We start from the raw sequence: 25,808 nt of genomic DNA, 5'->3' as shown, positions 1-25,808 counted from the left end.
CATGTTGTAATAAGAGAAACTCAGAGCCAATCCGAATGTCATAAACACTGTTTCTGAAAAAAACCCAATAACTGGATGAAGACATCAGTGAAAAAAAAATTTATGGATACATGACTAAATTAATAAAAATTAGTTTTGTTAAAATGCAGTATGCAGAAGATGGCTGTGTAATGGATGAGGAAATGTATGTTTTCCGGTTAAGTAGGAGGGGGCAGTGAATTTTCTCCCTTTTCAGTCATTCTAATGTGCATTGCCTTAATATGAAAGAAAAAGAAGGATGCCCAGATAATGTATGAAAAAGTGACCCCCAAATTTATTGCCTTTTAATAGCTATTTGGAAAGAATTCCACTGCTTTACTTTTATTCTTCTGCTAAAGAGATGTTTTCCACTTCATAAATGGCTAAGAGAACACCTCATCACTCATTTCCCTGAATTCTGACTTATACAAGATATTAGGATCAATTTACCGTGCAAATTTATAAGCAGGTTAACTAGTTATTTGCTCAGCAAATCATAGTCTGGCTTCACAAGAAGCACTAACTGGGATTCGTAACACTACTTTTATTAGAAGAGGAAACTAACAGAAACTAACCCTTCCCATCTGTGATGCTTTCTCCAACCCAATCTCTCTTTAGATTCAGATTTGTCTATCAGACCATTGTCTAGACTGGGAAAACAGCAGAGAAAGATGATTTCCTATCAAAGGACTCATTAAATACTCCGTCACTCAATTTTCTAGACATTCCTAAAACTTCTTCAGAACGACTTTCAATTACAGCCAAATCAATTGTGGATGATGAAATCCAATTTCTGATTGTTATCAGATATTAATTATGCGGATGAAGACTTGGACAGAAAATGAATGAATTATTATATAAAATTGTCAGGAACAAACAGGAAAACCCTTTCCAGCAATATATCTTGAAGTGAAGAATGAGAGATCTGTGTTCTTTCTGCCATGAAAAATTGGAGTTTTTCACTAAAGGGAATTTCAGTTGGAAGTTACATTTGGTGTCCCAAGGAAAAGAGTCTTTAAATGACCACAAATGACTGGAATCAAAATTCATTTTCTTTGGAAATTATAATAAATACCAAAACGGATAATTTTTAGGATGGAAGGAAAGAGGAGAAGACAAGTAGATGGACTTGATTATAGTGGTGATGGGAGAACTACAGGAAAATTTGATGAACCAAATTAGGGACTGATCATCTCAAAGAAAATCTATCCATAAGGTTGCTAAGAATTGACATCAAAACTATGATATGCATAATCAGTCCTCGACTTACAACAATTCATTTAGCGACTGTTCAAAGTTACAACAGTCCTGAAAAAAGTGCCTTATGACCATTTTTCAAACATAACCTTTATATCATCCCCATGATCATGTGAACAAAATTCAGATGCTTGGCAAGTGGTTCATACTTATGACCATTGCTGTGTCCCAAGGTCATGGGATCCCTTTTAGCAACCTTCTGACAAGCAAAACCAATGGGGAAGCCAGATTCATTCAACAACCATGTTACTAACTTATCAACTGCAATGATTTCACTTAACAATTACAGCAACAACATTTATAAAATGGGGTGAAACTCACTTCACGAATATCTCACTTAACGAATAGAAAATTTGGGCTCAATTGTGGTCATAAGTCGAGGACTACCTGTATTAGTCACCTCAAATGTCCAAGTCTCCAGGCCTTGAGAATTCAGAAGCAAAAAAAACTCTGGAAGCAGTTGGCATTTTTTATTCAATCCTGAGGCATGGCACAAATGAGTAACTGACATTTGAAAAGTCAAAGCTAGGGAGCAACTGCCTCCCAGCGCTCTATTGATAGGAAATGAGCCACGCCCCTTCCCACCCCTAGCAACCGATGTCAGCATTTTGTGTCTTATCAGCGGTCCGCCATCCAGTGCCTGCGTTTCTGGCCTCTGAGTTCCGCACGCTGTCTCCTCCGGCGCCAATCAGCTGGGCTTCGGAGAACTGTCAGCTGCGCGGATGACTGGAGATTGGTCGTTTCTGCACCGTTGCTCCCTTCATCATGACCATTTCCATTCTTTCCCCTCCCCACCCATGTATGTCAAGACTTTCGGGCTTAACAGGCTGCTCCCCTGGGCCAGCACTGGGAAGACGTTGTGCAACATATATATGTTAATCACGGTTGCTCATGGTTTTTCTATTTCTATTCCCTCACCCCACCCCTGGTTTCCGAGGGTAGGGCTTGTGGAATTTTTGGGTAAGTCGAGTGGTCCACATGTCCTTCTCTGCCACCCAGGTGGCCTCTGTCGAGGGGTACTCTTTTTACCACACCAGGTATTGTCTTTAACCCTGGTGGATTTGGGAATCTAGTACTCAATCTATCTCATACTGATCATTGCTAATGGGCCCTGGTGGCTGTGGAGGGCTCCTGATGTGGGTATCCTCTACTGGCTTTAGTGAACTACTATGGAACACTGGGTGAATGCGTCCCAACAGGTAGGGCAGCTTGGGCTCCACTTGTACAGATTTATACCCAACTGTGGAAAAAGTCCAAGAAACTCTGGACCCAACTTTTTACAGGGTATTTTCAACCGAAGGTATTTGGTTGAAAGATACACTTTCCCCTCCCCTTGGAACAGTTTGTGAGTGGCCCGTTTTTTGTCTGCTTGGGCTTTGTATGTCTTCACTGCTTTCATTAGTGCTGCCTTTATGGCACTCCACATGCCTGGTATGGTGCTCATGTACTCACTGGGTCAGCAAGGTAAGGATGGTTCCTGCAGGTACTCGGGAATGGGCACAAAGTCCATCCCGTTGGCCACCCTGAATGGGGTGAACCTGGTGCTACTATGCACCGCATTGCTATATGCTACCTCCACAAATGGCAGAAGATCTGCCCAGTTGGTTGGCTGGTAGGTGACGTAATACCTGAGGTACCGCTCCGGTATGGCATTAATTCATTCAGCTGCTCCATTGGTACTCGGGTGAAATGCCGAGCTAAAACCCCGGGAGGAACCGATCCCCTGGACAAACTCCCATCAGAACTTCTCTGTAAACTGACCCCCCCAATTGGATATTATCCTCCGGGGCATCCTGTGGAGACAATATACGTGTGGGTGGTAATCCAGCACATGGTACGAAATGGGCTTGTTTGGAGAAGGTCGATAATTGTCCATATAATGGCATGGCCATTGCAGCTCCACTACAAAGTCCAGTGCTATGTCCTCCCAAGGATGGGTCGGGTTCGCCACCCTCTGTAATAGGCCAGCGGGCTTTCCCACCCGATTCTTTGAGGTTGCACAGACAGGACAGCTTTTCACGTACACTTCCACACCTGCTTGCATTCGAGACCACCGAAACTGACGTTTGGCGAGGTGTAATGTCTTCAGGAACCCAAAATGACTGGCCTGTTTCATGTCATGGCACCTTCTCCCACATGGCTGATGGGATATATAGTTTATTGCCCTTCTGTGCCAATCCGCTTCATCAGGTTAGTGACAGCTGAGGCTCCAGGAACCATGGATCAGCCCATAACACATTCTGCAGCTCTTAGTTAAGATTGTCAAAACCTCTGCCTCACGGGCTGGCTGCAGATAAGGAGGCATTATGGCCTGGATTACTTCCTCCCAACAGCTATTGTATTGGGGCATCCACAATAGGGCATCCACCATGAAGTTTTTTCCCACTGGGATATATTTGATGGTAGAGCGTCAGAAATACTGTGCCCGCTGGACTTGCTTTGGGGACAAGCAACATGGGGTTTGTAGGGCCTCCAGGATTTTATGGTCCATCCAAACCTTGAATGGATTCCTGGCACCTTCCAGAAAATGCCACCACATCTCCAAAGCCCACCGGACAGCAAAAGCCTCCTTCTCCCATGCCTGCTCAGTTTCCATCAATTTCCTGGATGTGTACACGCAACGTAGCAATTATCCCTGTGCATTTGTCTGTAGAAGGACGGCACCCACGACCACAGTACTGGCATCCGCCTGGATAACAAATGGCCATTCAGAGTCTGGATGTTGCAGGATGGGTTCTAAGTGAATCACTGCAGTTGTTAAATTAGTAACATGGTTGTTAAATGAATCTGACTTTCCCATCGTCAGAAGGTCGTAAAATATGATCATATAACTCCAGGACACTGCAACCATCATAAATATGAACCAGTTTCCAAGCTGAATGGAAATCACATGATCATGGGGACGTTGCAATGGTCGTAAGTGTGAAAAATGGTCATAACTCACTTTTTTCAGTGCTGTTGTAACTTTGTAACTAAACAAACTGTTGCAAGTGAAGAACTATCTGTAGTAGTTTTCCCTATCGATCTTGGTGTGGTGTGGCTTCTTCCTTCATAGCTCTTTAATTAGAATATTATTTCCTCTCTAATTGTTTATCTACTGCTGCTTATCTGCCTACTGGAGAGGATATCTTTTAAAAATATAAGGGATGTCCTGAAAGCTTGTCATTCATATCAGCCATAGAGATAAGCTGTCAGGTTTCCAGGTGATGAAATCCATTTAAAAAGAAAAGAGCAAAGTCCATCTTCCAAAACAATTTCTTTTATTTAGGAAAGCATCAAATTGGCAAAGTCCATGGTAATTCCAGATCTGACACAACCCGGAATTACACCACATAATATTGGAAGTTAGAAACAACCCCCAAAAGTCATATTTTCCAATAGAAGTAATTCAACGTTGCTTGATGTCATAAATCTCCACCTCAAGGGGCCTAAGCACTAACAGCTCGTGTTTCCATGGGAAGAAGAACCACCCAGCCTAAACAACTCCCTCTATCTCCACTCCTCCCACCTTAGGAATGTGGCAAGCCCGAAACCCTTCCCCCCATAACCAGCAAAGAGAAAGAAAGAAAACGAATATATAATAAGGCTAAATAAAATGACTACACATATGTCAATTTCGGTCTTGATATAAGCCTTGTTTATGTACCATTTAAAATATCCAATTGAACACCTAAGAAGGAAGCAGATAAGTTAGAACATACCATTTATCTTCATTGTTTTGTATTTGGCAGAGAAGATTGAGCAAAAATGAGAATGTTGATGGTTTCTAGTTATATTCTGTGCAATTCAGTTCAGATCAGTTTTTATAACCTGCCCCAATTGGCAAACTATGGGTTACACTCAACAGAGTAAAAATGCAGAATAAAAATAAAAGAATACTGTACATGCAATTAATAGAATTCCTCCATATGGACAGGAGAAACCAATCTTAATTAAAACATGGTTTAACTGTGTTGTTGTTCTGAAAATGTCTGAAAGGGGAAGGCTTCTCAAATTACCCTTATCTTTTATATTTATGTATTATGCATACATGGTGAAAATGTAGAATAAGCAAATATGATAAATGTATGCATGTTTGCAGAGGATGGGAAAATAGGCAAATATCAAGACATGTTAATGCAGTAGAAAAATAGTACAATATGTGATCCATTGCAAGAAAGGAACAATACTGTCTATGATTTGGAAATGGGACTTGTATTGATATGATCTAAAACTGAATCTGTCTTCTTGGCTGCTTTATGACAGTATGGGCTCACTTTGCAATAAGCTATTATTCCAATATCTTTTTCACAAATACAATTATCAAGCTAGGTACCTTCAATCCGCTATATGTGAATTATGTTTCTTGAGTGAGGAATTTTGTTATGTATCTCTAGTAAAATTCATTCTATTACTTGCAGTCCATATCTCCACTCTCTCAAACAGCAATTGTGAATTTTATTTCTGTCTTCTGGCGAATTAGGAACCCATCCAATTAAATGTCATCTACAGAACTGGTTTTCTCTATCTCTTCATCCAGATCTTTCAATGACAATATTAAAGAGTAGAAGACTTTCTGCCTGTGAATATCGGTTCTGTAACTAAGGTAGAATCCAAGGCTGTTTCACATGCTACTGTTGGGTTATGCATTTTTACCTGAAGCAATTTCTTATTAAGAGTTTACCTGGCATTTTTTCCATAAATTGATGAGAAGACAGACTAAGATAGCTGAAAGAAGTAACCACCAGTAAGTCCTTTTGTGGGAGATTGGCTGAGATGACTGTTTCTTCTCTAGCTTCCAATCAGAAGTGTTGATGGGTAACAGAAGATTCTGTAGTACAGAGAGAGACTGACCTATAAGGGGCAGATCAAATGCCAGCTGGTAACAAAGGGGTGGGGAGGATGGAGCAGAGAGTAAGTGATATTCAGAAAAAAGACAAAATGGTGGTATACATACACATGCTAAATTTTCAATCTGTTCACAAAACTCATTGCTATGTTGCCATGCCAGAATCAATCACATTATGGCTTTAACATGATGATACTTCTCCCACAACATTCAGCTCCCAGAATTCCCGAGCCAGCAAGGGAATTCTGGGTTAAAATCCATACCTCTGAAAGGTTTGAGAAAATAGTGTTAAGACAACAGCTGGGTTTCCCTGATGTTCTGACCTACAAACTGCCCAGCCATTTTAACATAACCTTATACATTATATAAATCACCCAATCGGTCACATTTTATTATAATATTTTGTATCCCAAGTTCTACTGGTTGACCTGCCTGAAGATATGTGACATTGTAATGTGCCTTGTAAAAAGGGATAGAGAAATAACGTAGCATATCTAATGATAAGTGCTTACTGTTTCTAGATTTGTAAATTATCACAGGAAAAAAAATCCTTCTTCTATGTCCAATTACTAAAAGAATTTGGGTGGTGGGAACATGAGATAAATTATGGATTTCTTTCTCAAAGGACTTCAGTCTATCTTGGATGGGGCTTAGGCATTCTTACTCCATGCTATCCAGCTGTGAACAGATTTTGAAGGTTTAACTTTGCTCTTCTGATTTTAAACCTTTGATACTAGTTGTTGTTCCTTTTTCCTTGCCAACCATGTGATTGTGGCAGTGACGTTCCTTGTTAAGATTAACAATTAAATCATTTACAAAAAAGTAAGACTTTTAGTATAGGTGCTGAGAATTATTAGAGCCTCTACTTCCTATAGAAATCAGGATGAGTTAAAAAAAACCACAGGTGTGCCTTAAGAGGGTGGGATAGAAAGAAAGATTAAAGCATGTCCCAGAAGAAGAGCTGGAACTAAATATAGTTGGTGAAGTTCATAGTGACTAAATTGGAGTTATAGTATTCCAAGTCAGCCATATTACTATAATCAAGGCCTGCTCCAAATTGGAAAGGTCTTCCATCCAGTTTAGTATCAGTCTTCTCTCTGTCAATTCTGGAAGCATCCATGAGCCGCCATTTCCAATATTGCAAAATCGTATGTGATGTAAAGTAGTGAGGAGGTCAATTGCCACCCCCACCCCCGAGGGAGAAGAGTAAGAGGCAGCTTAGTCCAGATATCATGTGTGAGAGAAAGAGGGTGAAGACAGCCCCTTCTTAATAGTTCACAGAATATATTGTAAATGCAATCAGTAGAATGCTCAGTCGGGTAAGGTTTTGTCTAAGGCATTAAAAAATATAGAATATGGTTTGAAGGAGCCACCTTGTGTCTTTGTTGTATTTGGGCCTGACAAGATCTCAAGTTTCCACGGTGCCCCAAAAAGGTACTTTGTGAGTGTCATCTGGAGGAATGCTGGGGCTGTAGCCACTAAAGAAGGTAGCCGACAGGTAGTCCTTGACTTACAACAGTTCATTTAGTGACCATTCAAAGTTACAATAGCATTGAAAAATGTGGCTTATGGCCGTTTTTTCACACCTACGACCGTTGCAGCATCCCCTTGGTCATGTGATCAAAATTCGGATGCTTGACAGCTGGTTCGTATTTATGATAGTTGCAGTGTCGTGGAGTCATGTGATCAGCTTTGTGAACTTCTGACAAGCAAAGTCAATGGGGAAGCCAGCTTCACTTTACAACAACGGTACTAACTTAACATTTGCAGTGATTCACTAAACAACTGTGGCAAGAAAGGTCGTAAAATGAGGCAAAACTCACCTAACAAATGTTTCCTTTAGCAACATAAATTTTGTGCTCAATTGTGATCGTAAGTCAAGGACTACCTGTACTGAGATGTTGAGATGACATCTTGAGACTTCATCTGGCCCCAATCAATGTTGGATTTAAAATCCAGAGGGTACCAGGTTGGAGCAGTCCGAAATGGTAGACCGTATTCCAGGGCTCCCCAACTGTCGGCCACAACACACTAGTGGACCATGACTGATTTGCAACGAGACTGTGGAAATGGCTGGTGTCCGCATGTGCTCCATTTAAGTGAGCGGGAGGCGCACATGCACACCACTTGCAAATGCAGCTGCGTGCATGTGCACAAGCTCGCCGGCCGCTCACATGGAACCATCCCTTCCCCCCCCTGCTCCCCGAGTAGTCCCCAAAGCCGGAAACATTGGGGAACTCTGCCATATTCCACTGTGGGAACAATATCTTCTGGAAGTCAGCTTAATAGGTACCGGGGCCTTTCCCCACCGGAATGTCACACAGTGCTGGGAGAAAACAATCCTAGGTGGAAAAGGTGCAGATCTCTATCCTGCCTTTAGTGGTGCCATTTCTGTTTCCTCTCACTACCATTTACCCCGTTTCCCTTCATGGTAATTAGGGACAAGGCTTTACAGATATGACACACCGTTAGCCTGTTCTTGGATAATGGAGGGGTAAGGGGGAAAACATTATTTTAACACTTAGGTCTATGTCATTTATGGTCTGGGGATAAATCGAATGGGACATTGGACACAACAGATAACATCGTTGAATGAAGCATGATTGGGAACATGGCCAAACTTTTGCCTCCTCACCCCTTTCCCCATCACTTAAAAATGTTACCTATTTGGCTCTGAATAATGGTGCAGTTCTTAAAATCGGCATACTTTTCTTCTGATGTAATTGTCTCTATCTTCATTGATAGATTCCGAAGGTGGGAAGGAATGGCATCTACAAACTGAGAGATATTTATCAACTCAACACTGGTAGAATTATTATCCTGAAAAAGAGCAAGAAAAACACAAAGCATTAACTGCAGCTTGCTCATCCCGGTACGACAGGTGTAATTACTACCTCATACTTCAGAAATCAATGCCAAAGTTCAGACACCATTATTTGTGCTTTTATATAATAAATCAACACAGTGGCAAATCATGGTGATTGGACACCACAAATCTATGTAAATATGGGTTGGTTGCCAAGCATCCAAAAAGAGATCACTTGACCTGGGACAGCTTTCAGAATTTTGAAACTGACTACCATTTTTTTTTTTTTGGATCCATTACAACCGAGGAAGAAGCATCCTGGAAGCTTTCAAGAGGAAACTGGACTGCCATCTGTCAGAAATGGTATGCTTGGGTGTGGGGGTTGGACTAGATGACCTATAAGGTCCCTTCCAACTCTATTAATCTGTATCTGTCTATCTTTTGAAGTTTATTTTGTAAAAAAACAACCTGACAACATGAACTGGCTGAAATGTCAAAAGTGACTGCTTTGATTAAAGAATTGGACTGCTTTTCTTTCTACATAGAAACCCTTTGGAAATTTTTGCTAGACAAAGATAAAAATGAAGTCTAGATTTTGATTAGATATGCACTGATTGTTATAGAAATGTGTGCTGCTGGAGTTTAATAGATACACATTTTATTTTGGCTTTTTATGCATTTGTTTTCATTTGAAGTAAAGTAGTGGTTCTCAGCCTGTGGTTTGCGGACCCCTGGGGGCCACAATGCCATCACAGGGAGTCCACAAAGGCTTGAAGAAATGTTATAATTGAAATCTTAAGTCTTGGGAGTCTGTGGCCATAGTCTATCACCACAAAAGGTATTTAAAGGGGGTACATGATGAAGAAAAGATATATATGAGTAAGCACAAAGCCGAAGACACAAGCCTGAAAATGATGAATGAGACTTCATCGAAACGTCACCTAGATACTTCCAATTTTACGCGGGAGAAAACCCGAATAACCAAAGATCCATATATATATATATATATATATATATATATATATGTGTGTGTGTGTGTGTGTGTGTGTGTGTGTGTGTGTGTGTGTTGTGTGGTATATTCAGCTTTGTTGGGTATTTTCCCACGTCATTATAGTTGTGCTTTTAAAGTTGTAGCAACGTTTGGCAGAATCTCATCTGCCAATACAGAAGCCTGATGATGGCAGATGAGATTCTGCCAAACGTTGCTACAACTTAAAAGCACAACTACAATGATGTGGGAAAATACCTGAACAAAGCTGAATACCATACATGCAAGTACCAGCGAAAACTTAAGAAAACAAATATATATATATATATATATATATATATATATTCTTATAGAAATAACTAATAATAGACTAAGACTAATAATAGACTAGGAGGGTTTTACAGCCCTATAATCTGTTTATTCAGGGTGGAATCCAAGTGACTGTGTGGTGCTGAGCATTTACTGGCCGGGTGCCTTTCCTGATGCCTACACGGAGTTCGTAGCAAATATTTTCTCTTTCTATCCCGATAGACACCTCCAGGCCACCAGGCCACACATTTAGACTAAGAGAGCATTGTTATTATTTGATTGTTGGGTATGGTATATATATCTTTTGTATTTTGTATCTCTTTGTTAAAGTAAAACAAAAGTTATCTTCTTTTATCTTACAACTTTATCTGAACTGAAGAGAGTTGGAAGTAACTTTTTTTTCCTATGTTATATTTGGAGGTTTTTGTATATTACTTTTTAAATTCTCCCTGTGGTCCCTCCTCCACTTTAATCCTTTTTGTTGCAACATTTCAATTTTTTTATATTTGAAGCTTAATAAAATTCTTTTTAAAACGAGCAATACAAACTGTAGAACATGGGCTTGACAGCAATTTCCAGCTTAAGACCTGCTTTATCCTGGTGATGCTATTTATTGCAAATAGTAATCACTTTGGACTAGATGACCTCAAAGGTCCCATACAATTGTACACTACACAGAGGGGTTAGGGTTGATTCAGACTCAGGAAATTCTCAGCGGCTTTTGATTCAAAATGAAATGAACCCACTTGTAGAAACAGACATAACAAATATAGGTAGTCCTTGACTTACAACCCATTCATTTAATAACCAAATTTACAAAGGCATTGAAAAAAATGACTTATGACCATTTTTCACACTTACTACCATTGCAGCATCCCCACAAGTCACATGATCAAAATTTGGGTGCTTGGCAACTGGCATGTATTTATGACAGTTGCACTGTCCCTGGGTCATGTGATCATCATTTGCTTATCACCCAATTGGCTTCTGACAAGCAAAACCAACGGGGAAAGCCAGGTTCACTTAAGAACCACATGATTCACTTAACAAGTGTGGCATAAAAGATTGTAAAATGGGGCACAACTCATTCGACTTAACCACCTTACTTAGCAACAGAAATGTTGGACTCTGATGTGATCGTAAGTCAAGGATTACCAGTACCAAAATCTGTCTCGCAAAGGAAGGGAGGAATTTCTGTTCCAGCCAGAAAAAAAACTGAGGAACTTAAATAAATTCAGATACTTTCCCACTTTCTCCCAACCCAAAAATAGGGTAAAGAAAATTTTCAGTGTTCCTTTTCCCCTCATTTTGATTAAGAGCGGTCAAGCTGGTGTGGACTCTTAGTGACCATGTAGAAACAAATATTTCTGTCAGACAAGGAATACACACAGAAGTATTCCTACTTTGTTTAGCACTCTTAGAGCCCTGGATTAATTTAAATCTTCCTTCTTTATTTAGTTCAGATCTAAATTAATACTGCATTTATAAAAAAAATAGAAATTTTGATTGCAGTCTGTTCTAAGCTATTAGGACAAGGCAAGTTAGGTTAAATTCCAAATAAAATAGGAATGATTTGTACAGTGTGGGATTCAAAATTTTTTACTACCAGTTCTGTGGGTGTGGATTGGTGGATTGCAAAATCCCCATTCTCACCCCACTCCAGGGGAAGGATACTGTAAAATCTCAATTCCCTCCGTACTCCTGGGGGAAGGTTACCACCGGTTCTCCGAACTACTCAAAATTTCCGCTACCGGTCTCTAGAACTGGTCAGAACCTGCTGAATACCACCTCTGGATTTGAATTGTATTCCAAAGCACTCTAAACAAAGTTCTTCAACTTACTTCTTTAATATTACATTCCTCAACAAATCTTGTGTGATCATGTATCTTCTCGAATAACTCTTTCAGTCTTTCCCCAGACACTTTGATTAATTCCTTTAAGTTTTCATTGATGAAATGGAGATCCCATAACAAACTGCAGAATATGTCCTGGAGAATATAAATGGAGATGGGATGCAGAGAAAACATGAGACCAAAAAGGAAGCAAAAAGAAGAAAAAAAATTGTACCTTCAATATAAACCAAGACTACCACACTTATATCAGTGATCCCCAACCTTTTTGTATGCCGCGCCCGGTATCCCCAACCTTTTTATGGTGCGGCCCGGTACGACATCAGTTGGCGCCGCTATCTTGTTTTGATGAAAAGTGCTTCCGTGAGCTCACTGGAAGCACTTTTCATCAAAACAAGATAACAGCGCCAAGCTCGGTGAGCTTTTCCGGGTAGAAATGGCTTTCTACCCGGAAAAGCTCACCGAAGCGCCGCGCTTGTTTTGATGAAAAGTGCTTCCGGTGAGCTTTCTACCTGGAAAAGCTCACCGGAAGCACTTTTTCATCAAAACAAGATGGCGGCGCCTAGCAAACCAGCGGCCCGGTAGGACTTGTTCCACGGACGGTACCGTCCACGGACCGGTGGTTGGGGAACCTGGTCTATATCATTGGAGACCAAATCTAGTAGCATGGCCACCAAGACCATTTTACTCAAGCAGAATCCATGACTGGAGATGAAAATCATATTAAAACCCTATATCCAGAGGCATATCATAATGTGAGATCTGTATCTCCATGCTCGCTTAAAGGAAAAAGTTCACTGTATGGACCATTTTGGTACATTACTGACTCAAAGCACTGGTTCTTAACTAAAAAACATGATTTTCCAGTTTTTCAGTTTGGGAGCTCTTTCTACATAGTTGGAAGGTTCCACAGGCCTGATCAGGAGTCACCAGCAGCTTTTCAATTATTTGAGACAAGACTTTGCCAGATGTGGCTGGACAAGCCAAAGATTAAACCAGGAACATTCAACAGATATGCAAAGGATGTTAAGGACCCTTGCAGACTTCATTTCCCATTACCCTATCATGGACATACACAAGGAATTTTGGTAGCTCAAAACAATTGCAAGAATTGATTTTCTTTGCCGTTAGCATAGAAGATGCCTAAAATAGGCATATTAATTAAAAAAACACACACCCTCCAAAGCATTTCCAAATTGAACCCCACCAACTTTGAACTTCCTCCTACAAAATATTGGCTAGATACAAGAGTCTTATTTCAACAGCAGGCAATATTCTCAGTTTTGTGGCAGGAAATTTGTTGGAGGTTGGCCTGTCATCTTTAGCTAATGTGTCATGGGCAGTTCCATGAAAGAGGTTTGGCTATTTTCATGAATAGTAGAACGATCAATATACAATAGTAGAATAATCAACAATCAATGTACAATATACATTTTTGCCAAACCAACAACAGCAATGTTGTTGATTTCACTGAAAGGTGAAAGTATTCATGTAAAACAGGGGTGGAGAACTATGGCCCTTTTACGAGCTGTGAACTTCAACTCCCAGAATTCCAGAGCCAGCCAGCTTGGGAATTCTGGGAGTTGAAGTTCATAGACCATAAAGGGGCCATAGTTCCTCACCCCTGAGGTAAAAGCTGCCATAAAGACTGTACCGGTTTCAGAATGAACTTCATCGATACTTTGTAGTCCAGGAGCAAATATTCTTTCTGAGGGGAGAGAAAGAGAAAGACAAGATTGCAGATAATCTTTGAGCTACGACCCTCCATTATGGTAGTGATGGTCATAAATAAGATCACCCATGTGAGAAACCCAATGTTATGACCTCTTGTGCGGTGGTGTTTAAACAACTGTCACGGTCGTTAAGCAAATATCGTGGTCGTTAAAGTGACTGTCACCATTCTAATAAAGTTGTTAAGTAAACCAATTGGCCGATTTTGCCAAAAACCAGGATTAAATGCTAGCTATTGGCAAAACCATCCTAATCATCCACAGCATGCTACAAATAGCTGTAAATACAGATAAGTACTCGGCTTACAACCACAATAGAGCTCAACATTTATGTTGCTCGGTGCAACCTTATTAAGTGAGTTTTACCCCATTTTACGATCTTTCCTGCCCCAGTCGTTAAGTGAATCACAGCAGTTGCTAAGTTAGCAGCATGGTTGTTAAGTGAATCTGGATTCCCCATTGACTCTGCTTGTCAGAAGGTCATAAAAGGGGATCATGTGGTCATAAATATGAGTCAGTTGCCAACGGTCTGAACTTTGATCACATAAGTCATAAGTCACTTTTCTCTGTGATGTTGTAATTTTGGACGGTCACTCAATGAACTGTTGTAAGTCAAGCACTACCTGTATGGGTTAGTTATTGAGTAACGCATGGTCATATGATCACGGGGGAAGAGCGGAGGCCTGACTTTGGAACTAAGTCAAAAGGAAGTCTGTTATAAATTTGACCAGTCACTAAGCAATCAGTCATAAGGACTACTTGTAAAATGCCATTAAATTAGATGCTCTTTGTATTTAAGTTCCATGGGGAGGCTGAAGAGTGGAAATAAAGTGCCCTTAATTCCCTGATCACGAGTAATTGTCCTCCTATCGAGGAATGATGGAATGTGTAGTTCAACAGCTTTGGAGAGTGCCATGTCACAGTAGAATGATGTAGCTTAATTTTGTGTGGTGCCATAACTAATACTTTAATTTTAAGTCTGCCTTCATAAATATTCATCCTAAACTTTTGACAAGATAGAATTTACAACTGCTTTTCTCTTTTACGCATTTCAGTTTTCTTTGTCACCTTCTGATTTGCTCCTTATCTTTCTACTTTGGGGACTCAAAAGGGAAGGATGAGATGCAGTTGTTTTGCAGAGGCCCAAGGTGAGAACATGACTATAAAGGTAAAAAGGTAACTGTTTTCCTATCTGACTCTAAGGGGCTCAGCTCATCTCCATTTCTTAGCTGAGGGAGCTAGCTTTGTCCCAAGACATTTCCCTGGACATGTAGCCAGTATGATGATTATATTTTAATTATTTGGGATTTTAGTTTTTTCCTGTAAAAAACTCCACACAAAAAAAGGGACAGTGTGTCATTTCTACAAACATGTATTTTGCATTGATTTTTTGTATAATTTTTCATCACTATCACCAGCACTTGCATTTCTGCCTTTGATAGAAGTAAAAACAAGAATAAAAAGATGTGCAGAGTAAGGAAATTGTCCAGGGGTGGGATTCAAATTTTTTAGCAACTGGTTATGTGGACGTGGCTTAGTTGGTGGGCATGGCTTGGTGGTCATGTGACTGGGTGGACATGGCTTGGTGGGTCATGTTATTGGCTGGGCGTGCCCAACTCAATATCACTCACATCGAGGCACGCGTCTCCTCGCCTGGCCTCTCATGACTTTGGGGATGCTGCAACAGTCGTAAGTGTGAAAAATGGTCATAAGTCACTTTTTTCAGTGCCATTGTAACTTTGAATGGTCACTCCAGACAAGCAAAGTACCAGCAAAGGAGGGAGAAAAACCTCCAGAGAAGTTCCTGAGACAGGAAGTCTAGTCCTGCCAAGAATGTAATAAGGGTTAACGGAGAGGCAGTTTCTGTAAGCAACACCAGAAAGTTTCCTTCCTGCCTTCCTTACAGGATTAGGCCAGTAATTTCTTTTAACAACCAGTTCTCCAAACTGCTTAGAATGTTAACAACCTGTTCTAGCAAATAGGTGCGAACTGGTAGAATCCCACCCCTGAAGATGACCTTGATAGGGATATATAAGAACCATTATCTATTCTAGGCAAAAGGGGTTGAAACATTTTTAAGGCCTGAGAAACAAGGTAATATTCAAAGTGGCTCAAGAAGGCACCTCCCTGATTCTCAGGAGTATAGGATGATTGGGGGAAATACAACGCAATTAGGCTTGCATGATTTTGTAATTATTTTGTATAGTTTGAAATCTGAATTATTGTTTTATATATTTATTTTAATTCATTGTTCTATACCACTGAGTGTCTTTTTTTCCCCTGAAATGGGCAGCAATATAAGTTTGTTAAATAAATTATAGTCTGTCACTAGATTTAATCTTCCTGCAGGTGATTTCCTGCTCTGTTCTACCAAACGGGGCTGGCAGCCTGCTGAACTATGCAATGTATTCATACTCACCAGGGGTTTTATATCCTGGGAAAAGTCAGAAGTAGCGATAGGTGAATAATTAAAGCTGCAGCCCTTGAGTAGCCCAAATGGGGAGAAAAACAGCAATAGAAGCAGCAAGACCTAGGAGACAATTGGCACATTCCTTTTTATCTATATCTATGTACCTCTACATTATTTTTACTGAATATTTTAATTACAGTAATTAAAAAAACTATTCCTGAGTGGAGTCCTTTGTGCTCTCTGAGCTTGGTTGGTTTCTTGCAGAATGTTTTATTATTCAAATAGAGGGAAACTAATCAAGGAGAGTTCCAATCTAGAACTAAGGAGAAATTTGCTGACAACTGTTAGGACAACTGTCTCCAGAAGTTGTGAATGCTCCAACACTGAAAAATTTTAATTGTCTGAAATGGTATAGGATTACCTGCCTAAGCAGTGGGTTGGACTAAAACACCTCTAAGGTCCTTTCCAACTCTGTTATTCTATTCTATTCTATTCTATTCTATTCTATTCTATTCTATTCTATTCTATTCTATTCTATTCTATTCTATTCTAAATAGGTGACATCTTCAAGCTCAGAGAGCACCAGGGACTCTACACTTCAACTCCGAGCTATGTATAATCTCTCCTATTGGTACAATATTTGTACATTGGTACAAATATTCTCTTCTATTCATACATCCCTGACTTTATTCCTCTTATCTCATCCATAAGCTTCTGAAGTCCTTCCTGAATGCCATCCTTGTTTTGTAGATCAAGATAATCTGCAAATATTTAAGAGTGTTTTTCATTCAGAGAACCATTCCAAACACGTATTATTCTTTCATGCTTTTATTTATAAAAAAATAATTAGGCAATATCTAGTAAGTCTTGAAATATTGTATACTAATGGGATGATGGATCAGCCATTCCTAACTTGGGGACAGAAGTCTATTCCAAATATGTCTTAAGGAGGCCACTTTGGGAAATAATTTCATTGCTGCCAACAAAGCACTTGAAATGTATGACCTATTGTAACTCCTCAAGGGGATTTTTGTGGGATCAATGTTCTTGTGTCAATTAAAATCTATTTTTACATATCAGGAGTGCACTAATAACACTTTGTGCTTCTTCACACTATCATTTGAGTCTAGATCCAAAATTGTTTAATCTTGGGAATGTTTGTGGAAAGGTCCTAAGTTCAATTAATGCTCAGGCATGGACGTCACTAGCTTGGCCTTAGAATTAAAGTTAGCTATTTCTAGATCTTAGAATTAAAATTAGCTAATTCCAAGACTAGCCTATTCATCTTGCAGAGTTTCCACATATGGATAAAATGATGGTAATGGATCGTTATATCACCATATAACGAAAAAAGAGTTTCATGCTTTATTTTACATTTTCCTCCCTATTAAAAGGGGATGTAAAATGGTTTAATACACTATTGGGTTCAGAAATTGTGACACTCAACAATGTTTTTCAGTCTTAGTCTATTTTAGCCAGTTGATTAATCATGTCAGTTTCATTAATACTAAGCTAAATCATGATTATAGACTACTTTTGGCTTGATTCTTACATATTTATCTACAAACTAAATTTAACGTGTAAATCTAGCAAAATGTCCATGAAATAGTTAAATTACATATTATGTTAAGTGATAATGTGGTTTCCTTGGCTTGGACTTTGCATAGCTGTGGTTTCCTTAATAATATAAATGAACTTAGCATGATATATGAATCAAGTCAAGAGAAGCTACCTAAAACAAACCCTCCCAAATCTCTGAAAAAATCTTTTAAAAAAGCATACTCTTTGAGGTTAAACTAGATGAGTTGCTCATAAATTAGTTTATTTATTTATTCTGTGGCTTTATTAGATTATACTTAATTTTACATTAGAATATGCTGTTCATAGTTAATAAAGCTTGAAGAATGTGTGGGAGGTGGATTAATTGATTAATATTTATTTTATTCTATGTTTAATCCAGTTTTTTTTGTTCTGTTAAAGTCTGCAAGCAAATCAAACCACCACCTGTCTCAGCAGAAACTACTTTGATGGAGCTCTGTTAGCTAAAAATCTTTATTACTAAGAAGTAATCACTCTAGTTTCCAAATGAAGTAGAGCTCTTTCTTATACCCAGATTTTTTTTCATAGTTTATTGGATGATTGCTTAGCAGTGGTGCGATTCACACTTTTTTACTACCGGTTCTGTGGGCATGGCCTGATGGGCGTGGCAGGGGAAGGATACTGTAAAATCTCCAGTGGTATTTGCCTGTTCTCTGAATTACTCAAAATTTCCTCTACCAGTTCTCCAGAACTGGTCAGAACCTACCTCTGTTGCTTAGCCTTTTTCAATTTTTGCACTATGTGACTTTCACTTGTTGACAGAACCAAATTTCTGTTTTGAGAATCTCTTGTTCGTAGTTTAACTTGTAGAAGTAAAATACAAAATCAATGAATGGAGAAAAAAGCGCTCACAACAATGACTAAAAGTCTGAGGAAATAAATGTGCTTTGATCACTTTTAGGGGCACCTATGTGCAAGATGCTTTAAAAAAGGATTGCCAATTGTGATTCTTGCAAAAGTTAAAAAATGAGAGTCAAAGCATGAGAATTCTATAGCCTGGAAATTATACAGGAGAATCAAGAGTTTCTGTAGGGTGAGATGAGATTAAAAAATCAAGATGGTGGTGTTAACACGAGAACCAGACCTATAGATGTTAACCTCCAGACAAAGATCTATCTTTGTTTCTTAAGGCTAAACATCCCTGATTCTTTTTACCACTCCTCATACAATTTAGCTTCCAGTGTTCTGACAATTTTAACTTCCCTCTTCTTTCTGAATCCTTTTTAAAGTACAAGAGTAGTTTGCAATACAGAAGCTTTTTGGAAGCTGGGACTCTGCAAATATGTCAGGAATACAGCTCCCCAAGTTTCAGAAAATGAATATATAATCAAAAATTTGAAATGTTTCTTTTAGGACTACTGGATAAAGAACTTGGGGAAAAATGGAATTTATATGTGCTGATTACAGCAAAAATCTTATATGCACAAAAATGGAAACTATGTCAATCCATGGATTGAAAAGGTGATGGAATTAGTAGAGATGGCAAAATTAACTGTCTTAATTGGGGATAAGAATGTATCTACATTAGTTTCCATTTTCAAAACCTCCTGAACTTCCTGCTCAAAACAAGGCAAAAAAATTCTAACTTCGGGTTTTGATGATTAAACAGATTTTTGTTATAAAAGTGGCTAATACTATTCTTATATAAAAAGTTGAGATTATAGTTTTTAATATATAATTTGCTGCATCAAAAAAGTTGGAAGACTCTGCTCTTTTCTTTCTTTGCCCCCCCACTTTTTTCCTTTTCCCTTTACCGATTTTCCCCACTGTCTATTTTCATTTGTATATTAAGAAAAAATTATTTAAAAAATATTTAAAAAGGAATACAACTCCTAGAATTCCACTGGCCATGATGTCCAGGAGTTCTGGGGTCTCTAGTTTACCTCCTCTGAAGGGGAAGCAACAGCAGAGAGCTGTCATCAATTTATATCATCTGACTTACCACAGAAGAATCTGGAGTATCATGATACCAAATCATCTCCATGTAGTTTGGTGGGTGGCCAGCATGCTGAGGTTTCCGCTTAAAAAAGAAGAGAAGGGGTTCTGGAATAAAAGAAAGCACATTGAGAAGATTAAGCAGCAAAAGACACCATGCAATTAAATATATTCAGTACTAGTAGTTCATTTAATGACCATTTGAAATTACAACAGCACTGAAAAAAGTGATTTATGACCGTTTTTCACACCTACAGCCATTACAGCATCCCCACGCTCAAAATTCAGATTCTTGGCAACTGATTCATATTTGTGATGGTTGCTGTGTCCCAGGTCATGTTTTGCAACTTTCTGACAAGCAAAGTCAATGGGGAAGCCAGATTCGTTTAATGACCCCATAATTCATATAACAACTGAGTAGCTTAGCAACTATGGCAAAAAAAAAAGTCATAAAAATGAGATGCCTCACTTAGCAATGGGAATTCTGGGCTCAATTGTGGTCATAAATTGAGGATTAAGGAGGTAATTCCCCCCTCTTCTGAAGGTAGGCTTTTCTAGAGTTTTTTTCATACAAGTTATAAGTAAGCATTTTAAAGCATTTAATACTTCCTTCTTCTACACCATTCCTTCTTTCTTCTTCCTTTAGACAATGACTTTTTTAGTCATCATGACCCAACTGATGAATCGCTGTTTTTTAATAAATGCATAAAGTATCAAAGCGGATTTAATAGTTGAAATATATTTATTTATTTAAAACGTTCACGTAGCTGCCCATCTTTCAGACATGTCCGGGTAGCTCCCAATAGCATCATTTTACAAACTGCAAAACACACTCAGTTAAAACATAAAAAAGAAAATAAAAACAAAAATCCAGTGTCAATCTGTGCAAATGTATCACTTTTAGTCTCCCAATATTTTGGAGAAGGGGGGGAATCAGGTTTTTAAGGATCTACAAAAAGTTAAAAGGGTCTGTGGGCTGCCGAATTTCAGAGGCTAAGATCCTCCATTGAGCAGAGGACTCTGGATGGAAAGAGTATATGGTGCTTAGTTAGATACGGAAAGGTAATAGAGCCACTGAATACATGAACCTGTTGAACTGGATAACTTCCTTTACTTACCTAGCCCAGTGTTCCTCAACCTTGGCAGCTTTTCCCAGCTGGGGAATTGTGGGAGTTGTAGTGAAGTTATCAAGGTTGAGAAACAGTGATCTAACCCAATATCTATTGCATGAATTTCTCCAAATTGTTCAGCAAATGTCTGGACAGGATATTTACCAGCATCTCCTTTTACTAGAGATTCAACATGGAACTTTCTGTCCACAAAACCTGCCAAGAAAGCCAAGAGGCTTGGGAACCAATTTAAATTATAAGAGCAAATTATAAGAGCTCTTGAAAAAACTAATCCCCTCATTAAATAGCATGAGAATTTCCAAATTTACCAAAATCTACCAAATCCAGGAGCTTTATTTTTTTCCCCAGGGGAGTATTGGGCACATTTATATTGGGCTGTATCCAACTGTCATTTTTATTTTCTAAAAAAGATAATGTTAGGCTGGTATTTTATTTTGAAGTAAGCTATCTTTTCCATTTTTACTGAACACTTTTTTAAAGGGGGAGTAAATCAGTCCAGCAGGCAACTCAGGTGGTGCCAAGAGAAACTCTGCAGGGACATTGGAAAAAGCAAAAAAATAAAATAAAGAATAGTGTATACCATCAAAATTTTTTTTGATGATTCACAACAGCTAGGATATGAAATCATCATAAAATGTGTGAATGTAATAGATTATTAACAACGTTATATATTTTCTAAGTGAATAAAAGGTGAACTGGAACTATTTCATTTTTAGAAGACTGCAAAAAGAACAGGGCAGTGTTTCTCAACTCCCAACTTCAAGAATTTCCCACACTGAATCATATCGTTACCTAATGGTTTTTATTTTCTTTACTTCCTTGGGTTCCAGGTATATGGAGCATTCTACTGAGCTGGAAGATTCTGAAAAATGTATTTTAAAAAACCCCTATCCTTCAAATTGTCTCCTGATAACATTATAGACATGTTCACCAGTTTTCTAAGCAGAAATAATGACTTCTAAAAGTAACTTGCCAGTTGTCTTCTTCTTGCCGCCATCTTCCACCTCATCATTGTCCTAGTTTCCACTCTACCCTGTAATCCTGGAATTTTCCTCCTTGTCTTTTCCAGGTCTGGTTCTGATCATTTTTCAAGACCAACAAAGCTTCATTGACTTAGCACCAGATTGCTTTTTAAATAGTGAAGAAAAAATCTCTAAAATCTCTTCTGAAGCCCTTACTAAGTTGGCTTTGATCCCACACAAACCACCAAACCAGTTTCCACGTCAAATTAATGGCAATTACAAAGAACTTTTCTGTTTATACACTGGCAGATTATACTGTTTACATGATATGCAGTCCCAGTACTTCCGTTCACATAGTTATCATTCATGATATCAACCGCATTAATCAAATACTACTGCAATGTATATGCAGTAGTCATTTCAGTTATTTCAATCGCACTTTCGCTAGCAGAGAGGGGAAATTTTTATTTGCTATTCCTTATGGGTCAGCATAGTTTTTGATGTTTGTTTTTTGAAACCTTCATATAAATATGGGGGGGGGAGGGAGAAGGGACATTCTCCCTACCCCTTTCACTTGCACTGGCCTTGGGGAGCTTTGCAAAACTGTGTTCTTCCTACCTTGCAAAGATTGAACACAAAAGGATGTGGGGGAGAAACAGACACTGTTACCTTTCTAATCATCTTCCCCTCATCCTTTAGATGGCATGCTGTGATACCCATAAACACCCCAAATTTTTCTCCTTTGTAGGTAGTAGAGCATCATTACTACAGCTTAAGTACAGGTAGTCCCCAACTTATGACCACAATCGAGCCCAAAATGTATGTTGCTAAGCGGACAGTTGCTAAGTGAGTTTTGCCCCATGTGACTTTCTTTGCCATAGTGTTAAATGAATCACTGCAGTTGTTCAGTTAGTAACACGGATGTTAAGTGAACCTGGCTTCCCCATTGATTTTGCTGATCAGATGGGTTCCAAAGGGGGATCCCATGAACCCAGGAATATGAAGCAGTTGCCAAGCATCCAAATTTTGATCTCGTGACCACGGGGGATGCTGCAATGGTTGTGTGAAAAATGGTCATAAGTCATTTTCAGTTACATTGTACCTTCGAACAGTCACTAAATGAGTTGTTGTAAGTTAAGGACTACCTGTACTGGGAAAAGTTCTGTTTCATTATGTAATTTTTTTAAAAAAACCACACAAAGCACCTGAAAGGGGAAAAAATATGACTGCTGCAGAATTCCACCATTGGAAAACTAAGCTGTCCATTGGAATATCCGAGGCCATGTGAGGATGTTCTGTCCAAAACCCTTTAAAAATGAGGGCTCAGCCCCATCACGGATACCAGCCCAAGTACCACAGGAGCCCAGGAAGTTCACCAGGGGATGATGGATTCTCAGAAATTATGATTATCAGCCCCAGACCATGAGCCCCTCGTTCCCACGATCAGGCGCTTGCTCCTGCAGCCAAAACAAAAATATCCAGCAGGTGGTTCGCCTGAAGAAAACCCGAAATTCCTGAGCCGCAGAGGGGGTATCCCGCGCGCCCAAGCCTCCAACTCCAACTCACCAACTCCAACTCACCAACTCACCGAGCTTATGGGGAAAGAGTCCCCGAAGCCCCTTGCCCGCTATCCAAGTTAGGACCCAGCCCTTGACATTCCCGGAAGGCTCCCGCTCCACCTCCCCCAAAACGAAAGTGGCGGCAGCCCCTGCTTTCCCCTCCTCGACACTCTCCGCTTGAAGGAATGGGGCGCGTGGGGGAGGATTAGCCCTTCTGGCTAGCAAGAAATAACCCTCTAGCTTACCTGCAAAGATGCGACGCGGGCATGTAGAGGAAACGCGCCACGTCCCGGGAGGTCAGTAGTTGTTCTGGGGTCTGGGAGGGGAGGACGTCGTTCGGTGCACACACCCTTCTTCCACAAGAGCGGAGGTGCTGCAGGAGAGTTGCCAGCTGTCCTGGCACGTGCGTTATATCCGGCGAAAAGGGAATACAATACAATGAAAAGGCCCAGTTCCCTTGCAATTGCGAGTGAAAGCGAAAGTTATTCGTAGTGGGAGGAGTCCGGCTGCCCGGGGGCTGCTGATATCTTGAGCAGAAGGGGTGGGGTGGGGGAGATGGGGAACCTGATCCAGGGATCAGCTGTCAGTCTCCCAAAGAGCAAACCCTTCCTCCTTCTTCTTTTCTCCTCCTCCGCCGCCACCAACAGCTCGTGGGCTCAGGAATCGGAGCGAAAAGCCAGCCCGATCCTGGCATTGCAAACTCACGCACATACCCACCGCCGTCCTACCCGCTCCCCAAAACACCCAAGGAGGTTTCAAATTATAGCTAGCCGAGCAATTTAGAGGCTTCCACTGTTCCTCTCGATTCCGTTTCCTTAGAAGACTTTGCAAGCCGCTAGTCCTTCTCGAGTATTCTTGCACTTCAGTCCTTAGGGTTCCTAGCCGCTTCTTTCCCAGGCTGGAGCGGCCCTTTTAACTCGCAGGAAAGATCGCAGCTTTCCGCCCTGCCAAGCATTCAGCAAGGGACTTGAGGGTCCCACGGCGTCTTTTACCGAATGTCTTCGCCAGCTCCGCCCGCATCGAAAAGGTTCTCGTGGGGTTCATCTTGTCCTCAACGACCCCCTCGTTGAACCCGCAGGCAGTGTCGCAAGGATTCCGCCTGGCTGCCTCTTCGCTCGGATCTTGCACCGCAGGTCTCCCTGGGGGAGCCTGGGGTTTGGAAGGGCACCCAGACAGTCAGGGAATCTGGGTGGAAGTTGGGGCCAATGGTTTGGAAAGATAGAGTGAGCCTGGCAGGGAGAGAAGCCGTTACCCTGGTGAGAATTTAGGGATGCCTAATCCTAATCACACGCCTGGCTTCCTGGATGGGGATCAAGTGTGATCCAGAAAATCCCTATTAAATTCATATTAAGAAAATAGTTTTCTAGCCTAGTTTAATTATAAAATCAAATCCTTTGATGCATGCATTCTGGTGCATTCTAAAGCCTGAAAAAAGGGCAGCTAAGTCAATTATAACATTTTTATAGCCTACATTTTATTGATTTCAAAGGTTCTGGTACTTTTTTTTGTATCATTGTACAAAGCAATGGACAGTAGACATTCTGGACGGGGTGCAAATGTATGACTGGATTCCATCTGATTTCTTCCAGTGAAATTAGCTGTAGAAAGGATAATATTTGGGCCCAGCTGAGTTCCCTTGACTTTATGATCACTGCACAAGGCAAGACACATCACAAAATTGGTATAATACTTTAAAAACAATGGGGCCCTTGGTGCTCTTTGAGCCTGGTTTTTTTTCAGACATTTCATTACCCAAACTAGGTAACATCAGCAGTGCACTGATTTCAACACTGAGCTGCAAAGAGTCTCCTTTCTTGGTACTTTAAAAATTAGCATGCTTTTGTGGGAATCATTTTAGGGGATCTATTAAGCCTGTTATTAAATTGCCACAAGAGACCTTGAGTTTGCTGCAACAGATTAATATGCCTTTCTATTAACTTGGGAAGGCAGTAGGGATGTCATATATTGCATTATATTGCATATAATCATAGAGCTGTGGTGGCATACTGGTTAAAGTGCAGTACTGCAGGTTGACTTTGCCCACTGCCAGGAGTTTGATTCTGACCATCTCAAGATTGACTCAATTTTCCATCTTTCCAAGGTTGGTAAAATCAGGACCCAGATTGTTGGGAGCAATAAGCGGACTTTGTAAACTGCTTAGAGCGGGCTGTAAAGCACTATGAAGAAATATATAAGTCTAAGTGCTATTGCTATTTTCCCAACCTGAAAAGCCAGTAGCATCTGAAAAACTCCTAGAATTCCCACCCAGATGGAAAGGCTTTGCTGATATGATGCGAATTATAATCCAAAACAGTTGTCATTTAAAAATGTTCAAACTTATCTGCCTTGCAGTATACAGATGGTCCTCAACTTACGACCTAAACTGAGCCCAAAATTTTTATTACTAAATGAGGCAATTGTTAAGTG

The 25,808-nt window shown here is 40.0% G+C and overlaps 1 protein-coding gene across 9 annotated transcripts; it reads right to left on the bottom strand.

The window, feature by feature from the left end:
* Positions 1-2,901: 2,901 nt before the first annotated feature.
* On the bottom strand, positions 2,902-23,879 carry FLT3LG (fms related receptor tyrosine kinase 3 ligand). 9 transcript variants are annotated; one of them, XR_015745894.1, is made up of 8 exons: positions 23,627-23,879; positions 19,738-19,838; positions 16,206-16,316; positions 13,711-13,764; positions 12,048-12,194; positions 8,767-8,923; positions 5,939-6,133; positions 4,519-4,945 (listed from the first exon to the last, which is right to left on the bottom strand). XR_015745894.1 is itself a non-coding variant. In XM_087946804.1 (8 exons), exons 2-8 carry the CDS (start codon positions 19,777-19,779, stop codon positions 4,925-4,927), a joined length of 702 nt encoding a protein of 233 aa, XP_087802930.1. In that variant the 5' UTR covers positions 19,780-19,838; positions 23,627-23,879; the 3' UTR covers positions 4,519-4,924. The 9 variants fall into 9 exon arrangements, 3 of the variants coding, with proteins under 3 accessions (XP_087802932.1, XP_087802930.1, XP_087802931.1); XR_015745893.1 differs by having other exon boundaries at positions 5,939-6,085; XR_015745896.1 differs by having other exon boundaries at positions 8,811-8,923.
* Between the last annotated feature and the right edge of the window lie 1,929 nt (positions 23,880-25,808).

The sequence above is a fragment of the Notechis scutatus genome, chromosome Z, assembly GCF_049901735.1.
Source record: "Notechis scutatus isolate UNSWTSFEM ecotype Mainland chromosome Z, rNotScu1.2, whole genome shotgun sequence".
NCBI lineage: Eukaryota > Metazoa > Chordata > Lepidosauria > Squamata > Elapidae > Notechis > Notechis scutatus.
The sequence above is the reverse complement of the archived record's forward strand: the minus strand, read 5'-3'. Positions and strand labels throughout refer to the sequence as shown.